Genomic DNA, 22,844 nt, shown 5'->3' on the forward strand with positions numbered 1-22,844 from the left:
ATCATATAAATTTCACTTTTTGAATGGCTTTATAGAAATAAATTACCTTTTTGATTTATTTGGTGAGTTACACCAAATACACACGCCTCTCTTTCTGACTGTTCTGTTTGTCTGGGGATTCCCGCTGCCCAGTTTATGTTTAAGCTGCTCTGACAGTGAGTTTGCAGCCGTGTCAACAAACTGCACTGCAAACTTAAACATAAACAGAGACTGACTCTCTGCTCACTTTTTCTTCTGTCTCATCATAGTAACTCAGTGTACAGTAAAAGCTTGGATATTCCTGACGCCAGAACAAAATGCAGCAAAGAAGAAAGGTACTCACTTGCCTTCACTTCCACATGCTCCCCCGCCCCCGCACTCGCTCCATGCCCCCGCCACGCAAGGGCAGGAAAAAAGATGCAGAGATCCTGTGTGTTGAAGGGCCAGGCTTTAAAGTTCTGTTTTAATTTGTGGCTGCTTATCGAAAACAATGAGGACGTAATTTTTTTTATAAAGTTCAGCTCCTAATTAATTTAGTTTTAAAAACTGAAGATCGGTGCACATTTAGAATTCAGAGGCACAGTATCAACAGCCCCACTTGTTCCGGCATTAACTCAATTATCTCTTCTCCTGATAATCAGTTCTACCATAATGTGTCCTACTTTCTCTCGATGCAGAACATTTCTCCATTTTGCTATTTTGGAAATGCTGAAGTCATGCCAGGAGCGCACTCCCACGAGGCTGAGCGCTCTGATTTAAAAATTCGTTTCCACGTCTTATTTCAACAGCGAATGTATCATCACGTCACACATTTGTGCTCACAGGCAGTGACATTTGTAACAGCAGGGAAGATTGCATCAGAGTGAGAGATAACATAAAACTGGTGAATGTTAGTGGGACCAGTAGAGCACTGGGAAAGGCTGATGTGGTGACATCATTGCAAAACAGGCACATTTAATTCATAAGTCTGTTGTTCGTTCACCAAATGTGAGATGTGTTGGACTCATTTTGGAGGTTTTAAATCCATTATAATAACTTTCATTTTTATGGGGGAAAAAAGTCTTTCCTTTGGTGGCTTTGAATTTAAGATTCTTCTTCTTCTGTTATATCAACTCCTTCCCATTCCTTTCCTTCAGGCATTTCCAGAAATATCTGGTTTTCATTTGAATTAGTTAGGGAACTGCTTTATTCAGCTTTTAGCCCTGACTCGACTGTTTCAGTGCGCACCTAGATTGCTGGAATTTTGCCCTGATTTATTTAAGCGTTAATGATTCCTGTACCACAACCTTGCAAAAGCATTTTTTTTTCCTTAAAATTGTTCACACTGAGTCACAACACAGTGACAATTATATTTCATTTCGATTATGTGGGGCAGAAAAACACAATCCAGAGCATAACTTTGAAGTGGAAGAACATCTTAAACAAAAACTTTAATTTAATGTCTTAGATTTTAACCTCAGCAAAATGTAGTGAGCAAATAATATAATGAAAACAATGGAACACTGCTGATAGGTCAGGTTTAAAGTTATAGAGAAGTCTAAAGCAGAATTATCTGAAATGTACATTCAAAGTGCAGAATGTGTCAAAACTTGAGAACTAGATGTTGTTAGAGGTTTTCTATCTAATCTGACTATGCTTTACTTATTTTACAAAGAATAAGCAACATTTTCAGTTCCCAGAAAACCTGGAGATATGTACACCATGTTCCAAATTATTATGCAAATTAGATTTAAGTGTCTTAAAGATTACATTTTTTGTTGTGCTATTAAATTTATAGATGGTATTGTGTGTCAGGGCTCTTTGAATCACTATAATTAATTTCAGAGAGCTGGGTTGATTAGTTTGTCTGGTAAACTCAATTAAAGGAAATCTACTTAGGAAGGATGTTTCTTATTATTAAGCAGGCCACAGGTTTCAAGCAATATGGGGAAGAGAAAGGATCTCTCTGCTGACGAAAATCATCAGGTAGTGTAGTGCCGTATGACAAGGTATGAAAACATTAGATATTTAATGAAAACTGAAGCGTTATCGTACTGTGAAGAGATTTGTGGCTGATTCAGAACAAAGATGGGTTTGTCCAGATAAAGGCATAATGAGGAAGGTTTCTGTTAGACAAATTCATAGAATTAAGAGAACAGCTGTTAAAATGCCCTTAAAAAACAGCAAAGAGTTATTTGAAGCTGCTAGTGCCTCTAGAACCTCAAGGTGGAAGATCCTCCAGAGGCTTGCGGTGCATGAACCTACTACTGAGAAAAAAAAGACTACTAGGATTATAGCAAACAAATCCTTCTAACTCCTGACCAGCTTTTTTGCATGTTTTCACTTGTTTTGTGAACATTTTTATTTAATTATGAGATCCAATTCTCTAAGGTTAAAAGGCCTTCTTGCCATCATATTAACTTCTTCATATGTCTCTAACACAGTCTAATTGTAACTCAGGTGGAGAAAGCACACATTAATATTAATTCTAGTCAGAAGAAACTTGTCGGTAAAGTTTGAAAAATATATTAAAGCAAAATCAACTGAAACGTGAGAAATGTTGTGCTTTATATTTATGTAAATCCTGAGGAAAAATCCTGCCTTCACCCCACGGAGCAGCGTATCAAATAGATCTGAATCAGAATCCCGTATTTTACAAAAACAGCTTGTCTGCATCTTTCTTCTATGCTTCTATTTATTTGGATGTAAGTTGTACTCTTCCATCTAGTTTTCCTCCAGGAACTCCTCCTCTCCCCTCTTTTAAAACACCTTTTTCTCTCTTTCCAGTTGTCCCTCGTGTACTTCTGACCTTCATTCCCAAACGCTCCTGCTGCTAGTGCGGAATTGCTATGCTAATGTGGAAATGCTGCTAGTTTTGCTCTGCCTGGCCTCCTATCAGTTGATATAAATTGGAGGAGGAGGGAGGTTGCGATATCGTAGCCCCTCTGCCTCCAAATCAAATCAAATCTCTTCTTTTTTTTTCTTCCTTAACAACAAACTTTTCCATCTTTTATCTTGTGTTCGTCTTTGCTTTGTTTGATCATGCTGATGTTTGTGTGCGTGTGTGTGTGCGTGTGTGTGTGCGTGTGTGTGTGTGTGTGTGTGTGTGTACGAGGTCCTGGTGCTGGGAAGAACATACAGAGCAGCGAAATGTCCAAAGATTTAACTGACTTTCTCTGAACCTAACCTTATCTTGCCCCAACAGCAAACTTTTGTCGACAGCTCAGAAGATTCGTAGAACTTGAGATCAGAGGCTGTCAGAGAGAGGGCTGACTTTGAAACATGTGTTTTGACATGATACATTTCCGCCAGCAAAAAGGAGTGAAAGAGAGAGGAAACTGCTTTATTTTAAATTACACAACCTAAATGTTGGAAGCTCATACTGAGATATATCTAGTATTTTGCTCAACACTTAAAATCTGATATTTTCTGTGAAGTGTAATTGAATAGATTTGCGATAAATGTAGTTGTGGCAGTGTGGCATATTAATAGAAATGACAACATCCTCATCTGAATGTCTACTTTATTCATTTTAGGCTGAAGCTGGGCTTAAAATATAAAGCATGATAAATCCGATTGCTTTAACTTTGAATCCTAATAACATGCAAGAAGAAATGAAGGAAGGTTAATGAGATGGAAATGAAAATGGAAAAGTGCTGTACTGCGAAGAAGAGAATATCCATGATTTTTTTTTTTCCTACAGATGTGCTCTAGTTGTTTCGTACAGTCCAAACGTAGTAGTTTAAATGGTGGTAATAAGTTAGACTCCCCTGGTCATTACAGACTCAGATTTACTTAAGAGGCTAAAATGAGTAAAAATAAAACACCTTTTACTCTGATATCTGCTGTAGAAACTGCAGGGGTTGTTCTGCGTTGCAAAGCTGTGAATATTAATGCACAAGTCCTCAGGGGGTTTTCAGGGCTCAGAGGAGGAAATGAATTTAAACCATATGTTGATTTACATGAATATTTACTCATGTTGAGAATCTCCATTGGTGGGACAATCTGTGACAAAGGAAGAGAGAAAGTAAAAGACTGAACTTTTCCCATTTACTTTTAGCCATGGAAACTTTGAAAGTCTTCTTTTATTATTTTAGGTGTCAATCTAGAAAACAGAACTTTGTAAGGTATTGATAAGCTCATACCTTAATTATTCCCCATTTTTAAACCATTGTCAATTTTTTAATCTTGACTTACAGTAAGTTTTTTGTGTTTTAATTTGTGGTATTGCGATACTCAAAGACAAATTCTTTACCTTGGGTTGAGACATACCATATTTAATTTTGGTACTTTAAGTAAATTCTCCATATGCAAAATTAGGTCAAAAAATAAACCTGAGAGGGGTCCAACAGCAGATGAAACAAAAAGAAATTAATATTTTAACATGTGTCTTTTATAGTTTAATAAGTGGTCGTGCCTCAGATTTACAATTCAGTTTAAAATTGGTGTTCTTTGCTTATTCTCATAAATGAAAAGTCTTAAGTGTAAACTTGGGGTCAAATTAATTTAACCATTTTTCCAGTTCCAATGTAACCAGTAATTTCAGTTTGGTGACATTTTACGTCTATATTACATATATTGGATATATTTTAGAAATAAATTCCTAATAATTCAGTGTGCTCCTATCTGCAAAATGGCAGCGTATGTTTCTTTTTCTCACAGTGTCAGGTCATTTTTTCATTTGCCTTTTTTAGTGATGAGCTGACTGGCTTAAATTAAAAATTCAATATAAGAGATGTGATGCCTCCAAATTGTTAGCTGAATTAACCTGAAAATTGGGCAAACTCACCATTGACAAGCTAAGTACCTTTAAACGCTAAGAAAAACTAACATTGTAGCTGCTTTTGCTTTGCACCGATTCATATCAACATATAAAATGCTACACTAAGAGATGTATGGAAAACAATTATATGAAATGTTTTTTGGGTGCGTCTTGACATCTCTATATGCCAAAGGCAAGTCAGATGCACAACAGTTTAAGGAGGAATACATCCTTGGCAACAATTCCTCAATTGTGTTCACAGTATTGGAACATAAAATGTCAGACTGTTATTTAAAACAATGTATTTTTCAAGTAATGTTTAAGATATACTTATCTGTTTCCATAACCTGTAAAATAAAACAGGTTTGAAGCTCTGAATGTCATTCATCTCCATCTCAGTTTATACACATTTTCAAAAAGTAGGATATACTGTATTATTCAGATTTAAATGCACCACATAACATACTCTGAAACTCCTTTTTCTTGTCCAAACCAGTATCGGTATATACTGCATATACCAATGTGCATGGACGCAGCTTTAAAGCAAGCAAGAAGCCATATACACAAACATGCAACATGCAACTGTTGATCACACAGCTCGTCATGTATGACTCAATGATGTAGCGTCTGGGTTTTCTAATATATGATGAATGGTTCGCAAATTGTGTGTGCTGTTCATTGTAAATTAATCCCTCAACAACAATAATTCATCTTTACTGTGAAGCAGTGGTGAGCCTCTGACAGCCCATTACTGTACAGCATAACCATCTGTAACATAAGCTTTATAGACCTGCTGGTCCAACACTAACAGATGCAAAGCGCCTCAGAACAATATGCTCAAAATGGCTGGAAGTTCTGGCCATGTTCAGATTAAGTTTACAAGCATTGTAGGGGTAAGCAACCGTGGCTATGTCTCAGTGGACTGTTGGACCTCAATGTAAATGATAGCAACTGTCTGGTCTGCTCCACACAGTGAAACAAGAAATCCCTGCCAATATGATCTCACCATCGCCTACTCATGCCCATGTGTGACTGAATGCGTGCAAAATATTCTCTCTGAAAATGGAGAGTGGAAGATTGACAAATATAACTCGGCAGTGGGTGTTTCTAAATTTGGCTATCTCACATGGTAGCTTTTAAGGGACCTTTTGTTATGTTTGTCTGTCTTGCTGAAGACTAAAACTGCTGTTAACATTTCTTTTTACCAAAAGGAAACAACAATTCATGTACATCCACATGTTTACAACTGCATCAGCACCGAGATGCAGAGAGAAAGAAAGCGACCGAGCGAAAGAGGAGGATGGTGGTATTATTAGACCGAATGACAAAAAGGGACAGTGTTGTGACAGTGAGCAGCTGGTGTTTCCAAGTGTTGACAGGCGCCTGTTTGTGTGTGTTTGTGTGCGTACATGTGTGTGCTTGATGGAGACAGATTGGGCTGTGATTGTTCATTTCTGAGCAAGACTCTTCTCATTGGGGGTTATTGACGGCATCTGTGAGGAAAATGACAAACATGACAAATGGCACTGAACCAAATGTTCCTCTTTATTCTGCTTCTCAAGATACTTAGCATGCCCGAAGGCATAGAAAAACCCCAATTTGTTTGTTTTATTATTAATGTGCCGAAAGGAGGAAAACTAGTTTGAATGATAGTCTGTAGAACATTGGCCATGGATTTATCGCATCAATATAGTTGAATCCAAAGGATAAGTGGTGTGCAACTAATTGCTTGGAGTCGATGTTAGTAATGCAGATTGTCAAGTTGGTGCTGGTGTTTTTTTGTTGTAGAGCAGTTTCCCTCCTAGTGAGATCAGCTGTTGTTTGAAGCACTTAAAAGCAAAATATGGTTGTATCCAGATATTTATATACACTGTATACAAAGGCACATACTATTTTTGTTTTTCTTTTACTGTCGGACAATAAATTTGAAAAAAAAAAGTTTCTTATTTCTGTTGGGATTGAATTTTATGTCCAACAGTATGAAAGAAAGGCTATGTCTTTGAGATAGTCTTAGCACACAGCATGTGCAGACATCTGGTTTCAGCTGTATCTGCAAACTTCAATGTGCCGTTGTGCCTTCTAAACAATACGTAGAATGTAAACCAGCCTCACACCTCCCTATATGTTTACTGAAACACGTTGCAGGCCACAGGCTGATCCTTTAAATTACCTCTGCTCCTTTGTGTGTTGTCGCTTGTTTTTGCCACAGGTCGAGGTCTATTAGTGGAGCCTCTTCTGGCCTCTCCACCAGCCCCCTCAGCAGCCCACGGGTAAGTCATAAAGCTCAGACACAATCACTCACACACTCTGTAACACACTCATACTGGTAAACGACCATCCAGCTACTGCTGAAACCACCTTACTGGTGTTGTGTTATTGTTCAATTTGTCTGCAAATAAAGTAAAGTAGCCTTTTCTATTGTATACACTGTATACCATATTCACACCCTTCAAACTTTTTAATACTTTTTTACATCACAACAACAAAGATTCCTTTTAATAGGTGGTATACAAATACGTTTTGCAATGCTATGTATATTTTTTGGGGGACAACTGGTCACTGCATTATTGTTAAAATGCACCCACCTTGACACTTTAATGTTAAATATTGTAAAGATACACTGTTTAAAAAAATCGTTATTAATCCAATATTGCATTTTAATTAATTTACCTTAGGCTTTGAATTAAATTATTAGATGTCCAACAAAGTAAGGATTCCCAATATAAGTGAAAGTATAACTCCCAGAGTGGATAGCACAACAAACTTTCACCAACCCTGAAGCCTCTTATCCATCCTCTCAATCCTATATACTTACATTATCCCAGCTTCTGTTTTCTCTATTCCATTCTCTTCAGAAATCCACATATAAGAATGCTTTAGAAAATCCAACTGTCCTTGCTCAGAGCTGGGGAGCATGTGGTAAACTTTTCCAGTTGGCTAACCTTACAAGACTCGAGATTATCCAGGATCCAAAGACAACCCCCTTTACACAGACACACACACCACACGGGTTCTTTGAGGTTGATCTGAAAGGGAAATTGATTTCTCAGATGTACCGAACACCAGGATTGTGCTCGCCACAGGAGACTCTATTTGGAGTTATTTCTGGAAAAAGGGGTTGGTGTCCAAGGCAAATACTGGAGTTTTGTCTCTTTGGTCTCTGCATTAAAAGTCAAATGGATCAATAAAGCTATTAGGAACCTAGAGATCCTGCAGTACAGACTCTACCTTCCACTTATTGTTGAGTCAGTCCACACTGTGTTCACAGCTGGTCTTATGTCTTTTGCATCTATCTGTGTTTGCTTGTTTTTTTTTTCTGCTGTCAGATCCTCTTTTGTTTTCCACAAGAGAAGCCAGTCTTATGTCTTGTTTGGACTGTACTTCACATTAGTTGTATTTTTCCCATGTCAGTTTAATTCTGTTTTTCACTGTCACTGTTTCATGTCATGATTATTTTTTGTTTTGTCTTGTAAATTTTCTATTTTTCCTCCTACTATTCCCTCCTCACCTTTGTGTGGTTGGTGGTTATGTGTGTTTCCATGCATCCCCATGAGTTTTTTTTTTCATCCACCTGTTCTTCCTCTTGGCTGCGTTGTGCTTTGTGTCCTCACATTGCTTGTTCTGACTCCAGCCAATCAGAAAGTTCTGCGTACCACCTCAGTCCCCTGACTTGTCTGAGTCCCCTAACACCAGCCCGTGTCCTTCCCCTGAACCCTGTCCAAATCGCACAGGCCCACGCATCTCCACACCTAACTCCCTGGCTCCAAACAGTGAACCGCTGCCTGGAGCCCTCAACAAGACACAGACACTCCCAGCTAAGCCCAAAGTTGCCCCAAAGCCTCTGCAAGCCACTCGATCAAATCCCCTTCCTGAAACCTCCCCTGATCCAGCACCTGCTGCCAAATCAGAACCCTCAACTCCCTGCCAGTTGCCATCACAGCCCCCCTCTGCCTCCGTGCCTCCCACTCCTACTTCTCCATCCTCACCTACTCCTTTTGCCTCTTCCATCTCTAGTACTCCCATCCCAAGCAGCCCCCAGGTACGCCGCTCTCATTATGCTGCCAACCCCCAACTCTCTGTGCCCTTCAGTCCGGTCACACCCATGTCAGCCATCCGGCTACACCACTTTCACCCTGTGGTGCCTGTTCCTTCTCCATTTACTGACCACCCACCCAAATCTATCCCCCTCATACAGGTTACCCCTCACCCTTCCCCTCGAGGCAGCCCCCTCCCAACCCCAAAAGGCACTCCAGTGCACACTCCCAAGGACAGTCCTGCAGGAACTCCAACTCCCACACCGCCCCCAAGCCCATCCATTGGAGGTATGCCTTGGAGGACGCGCCTTAACTCTATCAAAAACAGCTTCCTCGGCTCACCACGCTTCCATCGCAGGAAACTCCAAGGTACTTGCATTCCAGTTGAATTAATATTTCCTGCAAACACTGAACTAGAACCGCATCAGTCAGCATTTTGCTTCTGATTTCTGATCTCTGGTTTGTGTACACTTTGATCTGCCTATTTCAACTGATTGTGGCTTCTGTGTAAGGTTTACAGTTTAAGAAGATAAAAGGATCACTGTAAAGCTGTGTTTTATTATTTTAGAATGAAGACAAAATGGTGTGAAGTTGACATCTCAGTATCTTTAATTGGCTATAAGTGTGGCTAGCTGAAACAGTGATTCCTACACAGCAGTGTGGATTCTTTTGAGAAGATACATTCTTACCTAACTCTGAGATTTAAAAAGGCTGTCAACATGTCCTAATGAAAAGCATTGCATAACACAAATTGAGAATTTAAAAGTACAAACCAGGGAAACTTTCTTGGTATGTTTAGCTTTCCCATCATCTCTTAAAAGCCTTTCTTTTTTTCACTCTCTTGCATCCTGATTAAACTGCAGACTTGTGTTGTGTCATTTTAAAATGTATCTTAGATCTGTGTGTGTTGGATGTAATGTTGCTTATGAAAATATCAAAATTTGGATTTTTCCAACTGGCCAATAACTAGTCGAGACTGATTCGGCTGAAAATTGTACTTCCAACCAATGTCATAGTTAAATGTCTGAAAGCTCACATTTATTTGATTAACTCTGATTACTCTGTCTCCATTGCTTCCGTAGTTCCTACGCAAGAGGAGATGTCCAGCCTCACACCAGAGTCTTCCCCAGAGTAAGTGGAAACTTGCTGACATAACTATGCATGATCTGTAATCATTCTGATGCTTAGAATCATTCTGCAATCATTCTAAGCATCAAACCTCTGCTTAGGTTTGATGGCATAGTCATTTGAAAATGTAGCATCTACAAATATTTCATGTCTGCCTGCATTTTTTTATGCTTGCTTAGATTGGTGTGATGACCTCAGGTCCTTGTTAGGTTAGACATGTTTCACGGTAGCAGGAGTTAGTGGGTTTAAGGGGATGCGTGGTGAAAATGGTTGGGGTGTAAGCTCATGTGAAGTTCCAAACTCCTGTGACCATGATTACTAGTTATGGCTGCTGTATAGTTTCCTCACGTGCACCTGCCTAGAAAGAAAATATTAACTGTACATATGAGTAGGAAAGACTCAGCTGTCTTTCATGCCAAATATCTTGGCATAATTTTATGGTAGCTGTCCTTTTTGCTTATTTTGTTTTTAAACTCCATTGTAGACCAAGGCGGGTATCATTTTTTCTGGATGAACAACACATTTAAGGTAACCAAGAGGTTACTAAGGTGACTAAACACACACACCAAGTGTTGTTTTCAGACAGGGTAAGACAATTACTCTGTTGTAATGAAGGTGTTCTAAAACATCAAAGTTCTGAAACTCACCTAATGAGACAATGAAAAGTATTCCTGCAGACATGAATGCCTCAAAACATATAGGTAGTTATGGGGTGTTTTCTTTTTACCAGTGTCTTTCTAGAGGATGTTGTCATCTCCAAAGGACAGGTGAAGATGAACTCTTATGTCTTGCTGCTTACTTAAGGCGGTACAATGGATTTGTACAACATGTGAATCCATACTGTGGAGAAAGTTTGTTTTTACCAGTGTGGAGAATTCTTTTTTTTTCTCTTCATTTACATCCTGATTGAACTGCAGATATGTGTCATTATGCCATTTTAAAATGTGTTTTAGATCTGTGTGTGTTTAGTTGTAGTGTCCCTTATGACTCACTAAAATATGGACTTTTTGATTTTCCAAATGGCCAAATACCAGTCAGGCTGATCCAGCTAAAAATTGGATCAGTCCTTAACATTAAGGCATAGAGAAGACAAATGCTCTCTTAGCATTTGCAGATAACTTGTAAATGCACATAATTGCATTTACAAGTTATTTATAGTTACAAGTTTGTCCCACAGCACTTGCTTTAGGTGAGCATTGGATCTGGGATGGAGTCTCTTTTTTTCAGTGAATCATTACAGGTTTGGGTTACGGTGATGGGGATGTTTAATAGCCATGTGTTCCTTTTAGACTTTAATTGTGTTAGCCAAAACGAGTAACAAAAGTGTGTGAATAGCCAATAAAGCCCCATATCTGCCAGCTTGGAGTTTCTCCCACACGATGAAACAGCTCAGGCTTTCTCTGAAGACAAGCTGAATTCAAACACAGTTTGCCATTTCATAACTTGAAACTGCTATTTAAAACATGAAGTGTTTTCTTAATGACTTCTACTACCACATATTGAAAAAAGAAAAACTAAAATGACTAAAATGTTTTATTCAGGAATTGCATTTTTTTTTTTTGTCTGTTACTTATCGACTTATGTGACTTATTCCAAATTTTCTCATGGCTCATCACATGACATGGCAACTTAGAGATCTTTGAACTGCAATTGGTCTTAGAAAAAAAAGTATTCAATATTGGGAATTCACATTTTTTTTAATTAATTGGAAAAGAAGGCCTGAGGAATACTACAGGTAGGTATTGTACTTAAATCAACGCACACCAGATGCCCACAGATAACTTTTATGTCTGCCAGGCTCCTTCGCAGCTCAGTTGAAAGGAGTTGATAGGGAGGAAAATGGCATAGTGTGCAGTTTCTGCTTATATGAAACACATTTGATAGTAGAAGTAGCAATGGAAAAATGAAATATGAAAGGGAACAATATTCATTAATTTTGAATCCGAGAATTGTACAATGCTGTTTGTCAGATGATGAGCTGTAATCACTTAATTTTCTTCCTTTTAGGCTTGCCAAAAAATCCTGGTTTGGTAACTTCATCAACCTGGAAAAAGAAGAGCAGATCTTTATTGTCATCAAAGACAAGCCTCTCAGCTCCATTAAGGCAGACATTGTTCAAGCCTTCCTTTCGGTAAGATCATCTTTGACTCTGCTTCCTACATTTATATGTGCATATGGTGAGGTCTTGATGTTTGTTTTCTAACATGGCTTCTTTTTATGTGTTCATTCAGTGGACTGTTTGTATTTTACTATGGACTCTGTTGAGGTCAATAGAAATAACACACATTGATCATTAACATATAGATGCCTTTGCCTCTACATCGTCAGCAGTGGGCTTACGAGCAAATTGTAAAGATAAGTTGTAGATTGCATCTGGGTTTTAGTTTTATAATGCTGTGGATGTACATTTTGGGGCCAACATCAATAAGTTCAGAACCAGTTTGACCAAACACGCAACTGCGGTAGTTGATATTCAGTCAACATAATTGAACAGAACCCATCCTCACCCCAGTTAAATTTAACAAAGTCTAAGTAAATGCAGCTCTGCCGCTGCAGGTCAATGTCAGATCTGTTTCCCCTTCCCTGAAGGCAGTTATTTTCTCCTCTGGGTTACGCAAGCTGGTGTTCCAGACAGGAGATTGGCACCTGAATCAGTGGAATTATACCTCAGAGCACACTCACATTAATGGAATGTCAAAGCCTCCTCAGCACTGTGGCAAAACGTGACAATTTCAGAGCTCACCTGTTCGTTGGGCATAGAAATTCATTTTGGTAGGGAGAGGGCCATGTTTTGGATGACTCCAGATTATATTAGCTTAAGTCTCTCTGGCACACATGGCTACTCCCTGAGGCATTAATCTTCTTAGAGTTTCAACTGGGGCTCATGGTATGTGGAGGGTATTTTAATGAGGGCTCATTCACCCTGTCATTTGTATGGTTGGGCAGCAGAAGATGATATCTCTCCTTTTCTATTTATTATCATATTACCTGCAATTGTTAGCTACCAATTTTATTCTCAACTGTACATGTTTGTCTTTTCTTTTTTTTGTCTTTTTCTCCCAGATTCCCAGCCTGAGCCACAGCGTCATCTCTCAAACAAGTTTCCGGGCAGAGTACAAGTCCACCGCCGGCCCCACAGTCTTCCAGAAGCCGGTCAAGTTTCAGGTGGACATCACCTACACAGAGAGCACAGCTGCCACAAAAGAGAACGGCATATATTCAGTTACTTTTACCCTGCTCTCAGGTGAGGACTTTTCTGCACCCATAAAATGTATCTCCTATGAATAGAAACTGATCTAATATCCAAACACAGTGCTATGTAGGCACTGTTTGCATTTCCAACATAAGTTTGCACAATTCTAGCAGATGCAAACTTTTAACCCTTTTATTGCTTTTCCAAGTTAATTATGGTCAACAAAATTTGACAACAGTTTCTGGAAATTCCATTCACTGGCTAATCGATATTCTTGTCTGCCGCTGCAGCATGAAGGCCAAAAAAGGTAATTCAAAAGTTCAAGTTGGGAGATGGATATGAAAAAGTCTTTAAGGCATCCCCTATAGGTCAGTTAAATCCATCCGGAAAAAAATGGAAGGAATTTGGCACATGTGCAAATCTTTTAGCTCAGGCTAACTGAGTGAGCATCCAACATGTGACTACAGAGAGAGACTACCAGGTCCTTCAGTGTAAGCTACCTGTTGTGTGTTGTCACACTTGTGACTGAACTGAAGGAGTTAAAAGCTTTAGGAGCTGAAATGGGAAAGACTCTTCACACAACTTTTCCCCAGGATCTTCATCAGTACAAAGTTTTATGAGAGAGTGGCAATGAGAAAAAAATCACCGGTACATGAAATTCATATTAAGGCTCGACTAGAGCCTGTGGAGTCATACATACTAGTAGGGTATTCTTAAATAACCTATTTTCTCCCACATATTTAGGCTTCTAAAAATCTAGGTTTCCAAATCAAAATTTGTGAGACTTATAACGCTGCCACTTACACTTCAAGTAGAATGCTTTCATGCTATAAACTAATGGCATAAAATTGACTTTTTTAAAGTACCAAATACATAAAACTAAAATTTATTCTTTTTTCGGAGGGGGCTGTTTTCAAACTTTCTGCCAAAATGAGCAACTGTCTGAGAGTTTCTTGGAGTTTCTGCCGCCCCGAGTGCTCGATAAGATTTTCTTCTTACCTCCCTAAGCGTAACGAAACGAGGTCTGGCAATGCAAGATTACATACGGAGCAGCCATGTGTGAATGCTTAGTTGTGCAGAAACGGATGTACGCTTCCTTTCACTCCCTTTAGTCTCTTTCACTCAATCAAGTACAACTACAGTACTTTGATTCTCAGAGCTGTGGCTCAGCAAAGGAGATGGAATCTTTCACCTTGATGAGTAGGGGTTCATTTACCAGCCATACCATGTGTGATTGCAATCTTATGAAAAACACAGAAACTAGAAAAACTAAAGATGTATTTGAATAATTTAATGGTGGGAATACATTTGAATTGCAAAGGAAGAATTGGATGGATAGGTTTGCATTACAATGAATTTCTATTAATCAAAAAGAGTCGATATATAGGCTCAAATATTTCCCTCTCAAGGTAGAATAAATGCCTCTTTAGCAGATCAGCCTAAACATGTTTTGTATCAAACATGATGAAGCTTATTTAAATTGGTTGATTTTCTGGTTACAGGCTCTACTTTTAGCCATAATTCATACATTTTCAATAGTTTTAAGGTCTTTACCTTAGTAGTAGTTTATTCCTCCCAGTAGTTTATTATTAGTCTTCAGTTTCTTTCTTTTAAACTTCCTACTCCATATGAGCAGGTAGCCTGTTGCAGCAGCTGCCACTCATCCCTGGGTTTTATCTTTTAAGATTTAATTTTTCAACAAGTTACGTGTTTTTGTTCTAACTTCCCCCACTGTGGGACAATAAGTTTTCTCCTATATCTATCCAATCAATGTGAGTTTTGATGTGTGTTTGACACTGTGACACAACTCCATTTATAGCTTATGCACCCAATTCTTGCTATAAAAACTCACTGAAATTGTGTTATCATTCCACCCTATTAAAATAAGCTTTCAAAACAATAATGAAAAGCCCAAATAATCCCCATAAAGCATCTAATCTCTGCTCCTGTTCGCTAAATATATGGGCTAACTTCCATCAAGTACAACTGAATGTCACTCTTAATTAGCTATTGTCTTCTAGCCTAAAACTGTCCCTTATAATGCCAGTTAAGCTAGTGGAGTACTCATGGCACTATCAGTCCTGATAAACATAATTAAATCATAGGTTTCAGATCATCACAACATACAAGTCCAACTGCATGGATATTTGTAAGAGAGAGGAGCAGACTGTAGCAGTAGTTTCTTTGTACTGGAATAAAGCAAGTCGATTTCATTCCAACTTGCTCTATACAATGGGATTTTGCAACTCCATATATTCCTCGTTTTGTCATTCTACATCTATATCTTATGGCTCAAACAATTGACATGCTGTTAATATTGAATCCTGACTCAAATGAAAACACATTTTGACTCGTCATTGCTTGGAAACCACAGGTGTATTCATGATAGCTACATGTCACTCAGAAAGGTGCTGCTTTTATGCTTTTCTGTTCACTATGATTTCCTACTGTAGTGAGTGACGGAGCTGAACCAGAGTTTATTTATGAACTCCAGCTGTACTTCCACCTTTGCAAATACTTTCAGGTTGATTTAGCTAATATTTTCCGTTTTTGTGTGCAGGTCCAAGCCGACGTTTTAAGCGAGTAGTTGAGACGATTCAGAGCCAGTTGTTAAGCACACATGATCAGCCTGGGGTCCAACAACTCTCTGGTGAGTGAAAATGTTCATTTCAGATGAAGAAATATCTTTTTCCCCAAACCTCCTTCCCAAATTCCCCCCCTACCACCACATCTTCCTATGCCACCCCTTAACAAACCACTTACATCTGAAGCCAAGATAGATCTTGCCCTTCTTTTTGCTCTTGTAGTTTGCTTCTTCAAACGGCTTCCTTGGCTATGCCTGTGCCTCACTGACTTTAAGGGGGATGGGGTTGCTCTCAAGCGCTAACTGCAGGCCAAAGTATTTTTACGTTGTATGGAAGATTAAAGATTAAAACAGAGGTAGATTAAGTTGATTGGCATTGGGTTATTCCTGGTTATTCCTATTTTATAGACTCATCATCCATGCCTGCTGCCATGGCAACACTGCTGTGCCTCAACACACTTCCAGAATTCACAGAGCAGCATGCCTGATAAGTGCCTCTGTCTTTTATGATGTTTTAGTGCATTCAAATAAGACACCCTGCCAGTCTCTTTCATATTGGCCTCTTTTGGTGTCTTAAGGCTTTAAATAACCTGGTGACAATCTGTTTATTACCTCCTTTGTGTTATTAGTTTCAAGGCTGCTACAGTCTGTTGTTTCTCAACAGTGTCTATATTAAGTTCTTCTAATGCATGGAGTGAAAGATGAAGAGAATAGAAAAAAAGCCACAGGAATCTTATTTTTCTTCCACTCTGTGTATGTTTTCTCTTGTGAGTCACCTCTGTTTGTGTTATTTATTTTTGCAATACCCCCATCTTCTGGTCAGCAGTGAAACTACAGATAAACTGGCGTTAATCAGCTAGAAAGTGCCTTTTTTTCTCTCAAATAACAGTTTCATCTCATGCATAAAATATAAAAATGTTGGACACATCCTACTCCACTTTGATACTTAGTAGATATTTGCTCTATAACCCACTACATTTGTCAGAAGTGAACTCTTTGTTTGCATTGAGCCTTTTATTCATTTTTAGTGATTCCAGTTCTCATAAGTAATGGAGGATATTTAACAATTTGCTGTAAGTGCTGTAAGTGCTGTATATATATATATATATATATATATATATATATATATATATATATATATAATCTTAAGTTTACCAGTTGTTGATCTTTAGAATTGTTTAGCTCATTACCAGACTGAGTTGTTAGAAGGGTCACATTAGGTTACATTACATTGGACTAGGTTATAATGGCTGCAGGTTGCCACACAATGAATAGAAATGAAAGCAGTTTTTGTTCCACAGTAATAACATCCACAATCATGCATGTTGTGGTCAGACTGTCCTGATAGTGCTAAGGTACAGGGAGTTCACTCAGTTTTCAAACTAAGCTTTACTCAGGGCCTGTCGAAATATGACAGATTTAAGCCAAATCTGGCACATTCTCAAGTCAACATACAGAGGCATTCTGGCAAAAACACAGAGCAAATGATAATCCTTGTTAATTATATTTATTTGACTTACAGACAGTTTTCAAACAACAGATCCCCCTTTTGCAGAATAGTTTGTTAAATACATGTGCAAATACATTAAATATGTTGCCATCATATGATCTCTTGTTTCTTACAAATAGCAGCTCAATGGCTGCTCACAAAATGTGTGTTTTTACTGAAACATTCCAAAGATATGACACAGTAATTAAAGACCATGACTATGCTTGCTTCATTTCTAATATTTGGGGTTCCTATGGCAGTTGCTAAAATAGTCTTTCTATAGAAAAAAATCCTACATGCACTTTTTTCCTACTTAGTATATAGCCTATGTGTGTTGACTCATTTACATATTAAAAATCAAAGTTTTAATACATCATTGAATAGAGCTTATCAGAATATTGACAATTATAAGTTGCGCTACTTCGAAGAGCTTTTGGTTGTGATGTTGATTTAGTTGGTCAAGTATTGCAAATACGTGTCTAACTTTGAAATCAAGTGATCAAAGCTTTTGGGGAAAAAAATACTAAAATGATTGCACTACATGTGGTTCACTTGAGCCTGGAAGCCCCTGTAGACAACATGTGTCATCTTTCTCAGTATACTTAGATTGACTCTGGAAATTGGTTCTTGATTGAGTAAACTGTCAACAGTTTGGGTGAGCAAATGGGATGAAGACTCTGAACTGTTTTTGTCATTTGTTGTTGACTTTTTATTGAACCTTTTAGGTAATTTATCCTAATGGTTCTGTTTGAATAAAACAGCTGACCAGACTATTGATAGGATTTAGGCCTATGTTTTATACAGTTCACAGTTCATAAAAACCGTTTAGACTTCTATACGAACATTAATCTTGGATACAACAAATGCAATATATTTTAATTTACTGTACTTTAACATACGGTGCCTGTCAGAAGTGTACTCTCATTTATCATTGGCATAAGTAGTCTAACAACTTTTCCGTGGAATGATTGTCTTTGGTCATGGAATACTCCTTTGCTCTCTCCATCTTGCATTGGTCCCCATTGTCCTCCAGTGAACCCTGTTCTTCCTATATTTTCCCACATTTGTGTGCCTACTGTTGTTTGGACACTGAATAACTTATTTGACATAATCAACCAACTTTTTTCAGATGAGAAGAATGGCCAGGTGCCCCACCCTTTCGGCATGCCCTCCAAGCACTGCCCCTCTCCCATGCACGTCCGGAGATACGAATCAGAAAACAATGACACCAAATTTCCAGCTGCAGGCCGAGACAGAGCCAAGCTGTCAGTGGCATCTGTGGGGACACAGGAAGAGACTTAGCCTGAGACATTTTATAGATGAACCGATGCAAATCCAAACCAGGCGCAAAGACAACATCTAGTTTGCAGACATTATTAGAGTAAACTTTCTTCATGCAAAAAAATACACCACAGCTCCAGAACACATAAATAAAATGCTGCGACTCTCAGATTTTTCATTTCTCTACAGTTTCCATCATCATTAACACTTCCTCTCCCCGACCCACCCATCAAACCCCCCTATGTCCCATGCTTATTTGTGTCCCTTGCTGCTGCTAACTTCTGTAATGTCCTGACTTGTTTTTGACACCAGGAATTATCCAGAAAACCTATTAAAGTCCCTCCTCCTGCTCCATGTTCCACTTGCCCTCCAACAACTACCCCAATCCACCCCCTTCAAATGTGCCAAGAGTGGAGGACTCCTCTTCAAGGGGTGCCGAAAAAAGACTTTCTCCTTCGACTTCACCCCAACTCCACCTTTGGCATCCATCAGTAGAAAGTAGATGAAAGTCCTTTTAGTATTTCTTCCATAATCTTTCAAGCACACACCTGCAATCATACTCTCCAATCATCAAATGGCTCATCTTCTTTTTTTTAAGGGATTACTTTTTATCCTATTGAAAATAAAGCACCAGTCAAAACACTCAAGGTACAGTATACAAAAAAATATGGACAAAACACTCTGGGATGTACCTATGTTGATGAAAAACATAAAATAAACCTACAAAAGACTTACAGAAATGTGAGGAGCAAAGAGAGAGCGTTGTTGCTGAAGTCCAAACAGCCAACACAGGCGTTTGCCGGATTGTATCCGTTTGCTTTGTATTGTACTTTCTTTGTGATGAACTGGGGTTGAATTTTAATTTTTATTAGACTTGATACAACTGCTGCAAAATGGACTGAAATCGTGATTTCAGAGAGGACGTGGGTGTCAGCAAAACAGGCAACGGGGAAATGGGGGAGATAAAATGAAAGTATTGGGGGAGGGTACAGGGAGGGTTATGTGGGTATTTAAAATGAATGATCTATTCTCTTGTACAGACTGAAAGCATTTTTAATGTAAAAAAAAATGAAATGTCTAGTTGTGACACTGTTAGATATCATAGAAACAGGCTGTTGAAGCTACGCCTGCATCATTCTGTCATTTTAAATTCTGTGTATTTTTGTTACATGATTATCGCTGTCCTTGTTTGATCGACCTGGAAATTATCCAAACATTCCCTGTTCTCTGCAGCACTTTCTTTGATTTTCCATTTGTACCTCTCTCTTAGTCTCAAATACCAGCAGTAGGAGTAGAGGAACAAAAAAAAATGTGATAAATGCAATTGTGAATATTTTTGTATTGTTGTCCTTATTTATTCATATTTGTTCATCTCACTGTTTAATTCCTAATTTATTATAACTTGGCTATTTATATGGACAAAGCTGTTAGGTCAGTTGAATGTTATTTACTACCCTCTTGTGTGTTGGTAAATGGGACATTTAAAGAAAAAAAAAGCTGAACTTTATTTTATTTTTATTTGTTTTTGTTTCACTTTAAACAGAAATATGTGAACTTTGACAAATTTCTTTATTTCCAGACCTCATTGAAGAGGAAACAAGAACTTGTTGGAGCTCTGGAAAAAGAATGGTTTTACCAGTAATTTAAGAATGTAGACTTAGCCTCTTTTGGAAGAGGGAACATGCTCTTCTATTGATATTTGTCAGTTTCATAATATTGTGCATTGTATGCCAGGCCTGAGGAGGAGAATTTGTCAGATCGTGATCTGCCTCTTCTCTTTGTAAATAGACAGACAAGCTGTGGGGGTTGATTGTCTTCTCAACCATGCTGGGGATTCCTGCTCTATGCTTTTAGCTTGTATTGCTGTGTGCATGTCAAACATGAGCTTTTCTTTGCATGGCTTTAGTGTTTAATGTTCCACGCCAAACTCACCCCTTCTATCAGCCTTCATTAATTTTTCCCTCAACAGTACTGTGTTTTAAAGTTGAAATTCCCTTCTCTCTGCTTTTAATTCTGGCCTTTTATTTTCTTACTCTCCTTTCAGTCCTGCTGACTTTCTTTTCCTTCCTCCAGCTTGTGCACAAAGTTTTTAAATGATGCTTCCTTTACTATGTACCTCTCTGCGGAAAGCTCAGAGGTTTGGGCGTTCTGTGCCTGTCTGTTGAAGAGGCACAGGGAGGGAATACCAGTACTACAAAATCAAAGCAATACCTTTTATTCACCCTCCTCTTTGTTTACTACAATGGGAAGCTGACAGCACTGAGGACACATTTTGGCCCGGATGGGTCTTTTCTTCTTTTTATTTATTTATTTATTTATTTTTATTTTTCCTTTTTTTTTTGGACAGAGCAGGAACAAAACTTACTGATGTAATCCCCATTCTAAATAACTGTGAGCATTTTCAGTGCTGAAACAAATAAACTCATTCAGTTGGGGTGGGTGTGTGTGTGTGTGTGTGTGTTCTCCTTTTTCATATTGGTAAAGATAGCTCCATTCCTTTAAGAAAAAAGAAACATATAGATAAATATACTGTAAATTTGGAATCAAGAATTAAGGGTACACTTAAACAACTCAATATAACTCCAAGTCAATCGCACTTCTGTCAAACCAACCTCACCTGTTAGGAAACAGCACTGTGAATCTATTTCAACTGCCGCTTTGCGAATACAACAGGCAACAGGTGGTCATGAGAGGCAATTAGCCAGATGACCCTTTTAAAGGACGAATTTTGTAGTTGGTGACTGCAGACCACTTGTCTGTTCTCATCCTTTCTGGCTGACATCTTGGTCACTTTTGTATGTTGTCAGTGTCCACATGCCAAGCGGTGTCATGAGACGGGAGTGTACAACTCGCTGCCAGATCCCTGCAAAATAACCTCCAGTAGGCCATTGTGTGTACGTTTCTGCTCAAATTGTCTGAACTTACTCCATGAGGGTGGTATGATGGTCCGACATCCATGAGTGGGGCCTGTTCTTACACCCCAACTCTCTCCAGAGTGGTTTGCATTTGTCAGAGAACACCAAGATTGGCGGTGTGTTCTCTTCACGGATGAGAGCAGGTACAGATGTGACAGTCTGGACACGCCATGGAGAATGCTGTGCTGTCCGCAACATGACCGGTTTGGCGGTGGGTCAGTAATGGTGTGGAGAGGTACAGTATGTCTTTGGAAGGACGCAATAACATCTGAGGTTGAGACCTTCAGACCCATTGTGAGACCACCTCTCAGTGCAGTGGGATCTGGGTTCCCGTGTGTTCCTCAGACCTGAATCCAATAAAGCACATTTGGGACAACATGTTTTGTTCCAACCACAAGCGCCATTTTGCACTGCGGACTGTGCAGCAGTTGATTGATGCTTTAATCCAAATCTGGAAAGCGATCCCTCAGGAGAACACACACTACTAAGCCTCATTTGGACTTTTCTTGAGGAATTTCCACGGAAGTTGAATAACCTTGCAATAGGATTTTCCACTTTCTTTTGAGTGTAATTTTAAATGCGTAAAACTGTGGGATAATGTAGATGTACATTGATCTTTTTTGCTATTTTGTTCTCGATGCTTTCAATTGAAATATTTGATTCATTGGGATCTAGAATGTTATTTTAGTGTTCCCTTTATTTAATTTTGAGCTGTGTATCTCTTTTTCATAACCTTTCCTTTCTGGCTTTTTTATAAGGTATTTTTTATTTGTATTCTTAAAGGTTGGTGCATTTAAGAGACCACTGTTTTCAGGTAAGCCCACAAAGCCACGTATAAGTTGACAAAGTGAAGCAGGAGTTAAACCTTGATATGCCTCTTCAGATCATTATGGGTAACATAGTTTTTGTACCTTCCTGCATATTCAGGATATGCCCAAGGTATTATTTAGATTATACCCATGAGGAACCTGATCAGAAATCCGGACTTTATCAGACTTCTTTAAAAGTGGATTCTTCTGCAAGCCCCCCTTGGATAATGGAGTGTCACACTCTGTTTCCAGACTTATGTCCCCGGACTCCCCCCAATCTTATGATTCATATCTGATAAAAAGTGACATTCTGAATGTAAACAGACTGGTAAATCAACAAACTTCAACCATTTGTTTCTATTCATGTTGATATTTATAGTTTACAGTTAAGGAAAATCCAGAATTTTGGGTGCTAAGGAGGTGTTGCATTTGCTCAGCTTGGTTTAATTATGCCCTTTCTGCATAGTTTTTATGTTCCCCTCGTTCATGTGTGGGTTCTCCGTTACTATGGCTTTCTCCCACAATACAAAAACATGACTTAGGTTAATTGGTCTGTAAACTGCCCTGTAGGGGTGAATGTGTGTGTGTTTCTTGATGACGGATGGGGGCCGGGGGTACCTGATGTATGAATATCAAGTTTAACTTTTAGATGTGCTGGTTTACCTTAACACAGCCTTGTAGAAATAAGAGC

General features: G+C 38.7%; 1 protein-coding gene across 3 annotated transcripts in view; it reads left to right on the forward strand.

The window, feature by feature from the left end:
• LOC102218042 (serine/threonine-protein kinase BRSK2) overlaps window positions 1–20,864 on the forward strand; it is a 181,927-nt gene extending 161,063 nt beyond the window's left edge. The window contains exons 13-20 of one of the 3 annotated variants that reach the window (XM_023325900.1): window positions 249–314; window positions 6,930–6,990; window positions 8,916–9,123; window positions 9,837–9,885; window positions 11,890–12,013; window positions 12,946–13,126; window positions 15,636–15,725; window positions 18,278–18,711. In XM_023325900.1, the coding sequence (XP_023181668.1) occupies window positions 249–314; window positions 6,930–6,990; window positions 8,916–9,123; window positions 9,837–9,885; window positions 11,890–12,013; window positions 12,946–13,126; window positions 15,636–15,725; window positions 18,278–18,450 (952 nt within the window). In that variant the 3' untranslated portion in view covers window positions 18,451–18,711. Of the gene's footprint in view, window positions 1–248; window positions 315–6,929; window positions 6,991–8,915; window positions 9,124–9,836; window positions 9,886–11,889; window positions 12,014–12,945; window positions 13,127–15,635; window positions 15,726–18,277; window positions 18,712–18,741 lie in introns of those variants that run through there. The other 2 variants (XM_023325910.1, XM_023325905.1) reach the window with 2 other exon arrangements.
• Window positions 20,865–22,844: the final 1,980 nt, after the last annotated feature.

Source organism: Xiphophorus maculatus, chromosome 2 (genome assembly GCF_002775205.1).
Source record: "Xiphophorus maculatus strain JP 163 A chromosome 2, X_maculatus-5.0-male, whole genome shotgun sequence".
Lineage (NCBI taxonomy): Eukaryota > Metazoa > Chordata > Actinopteri > Cyprinodontiformes > Poeciliidae > Xiphophorus > Xiphophorus maculatus.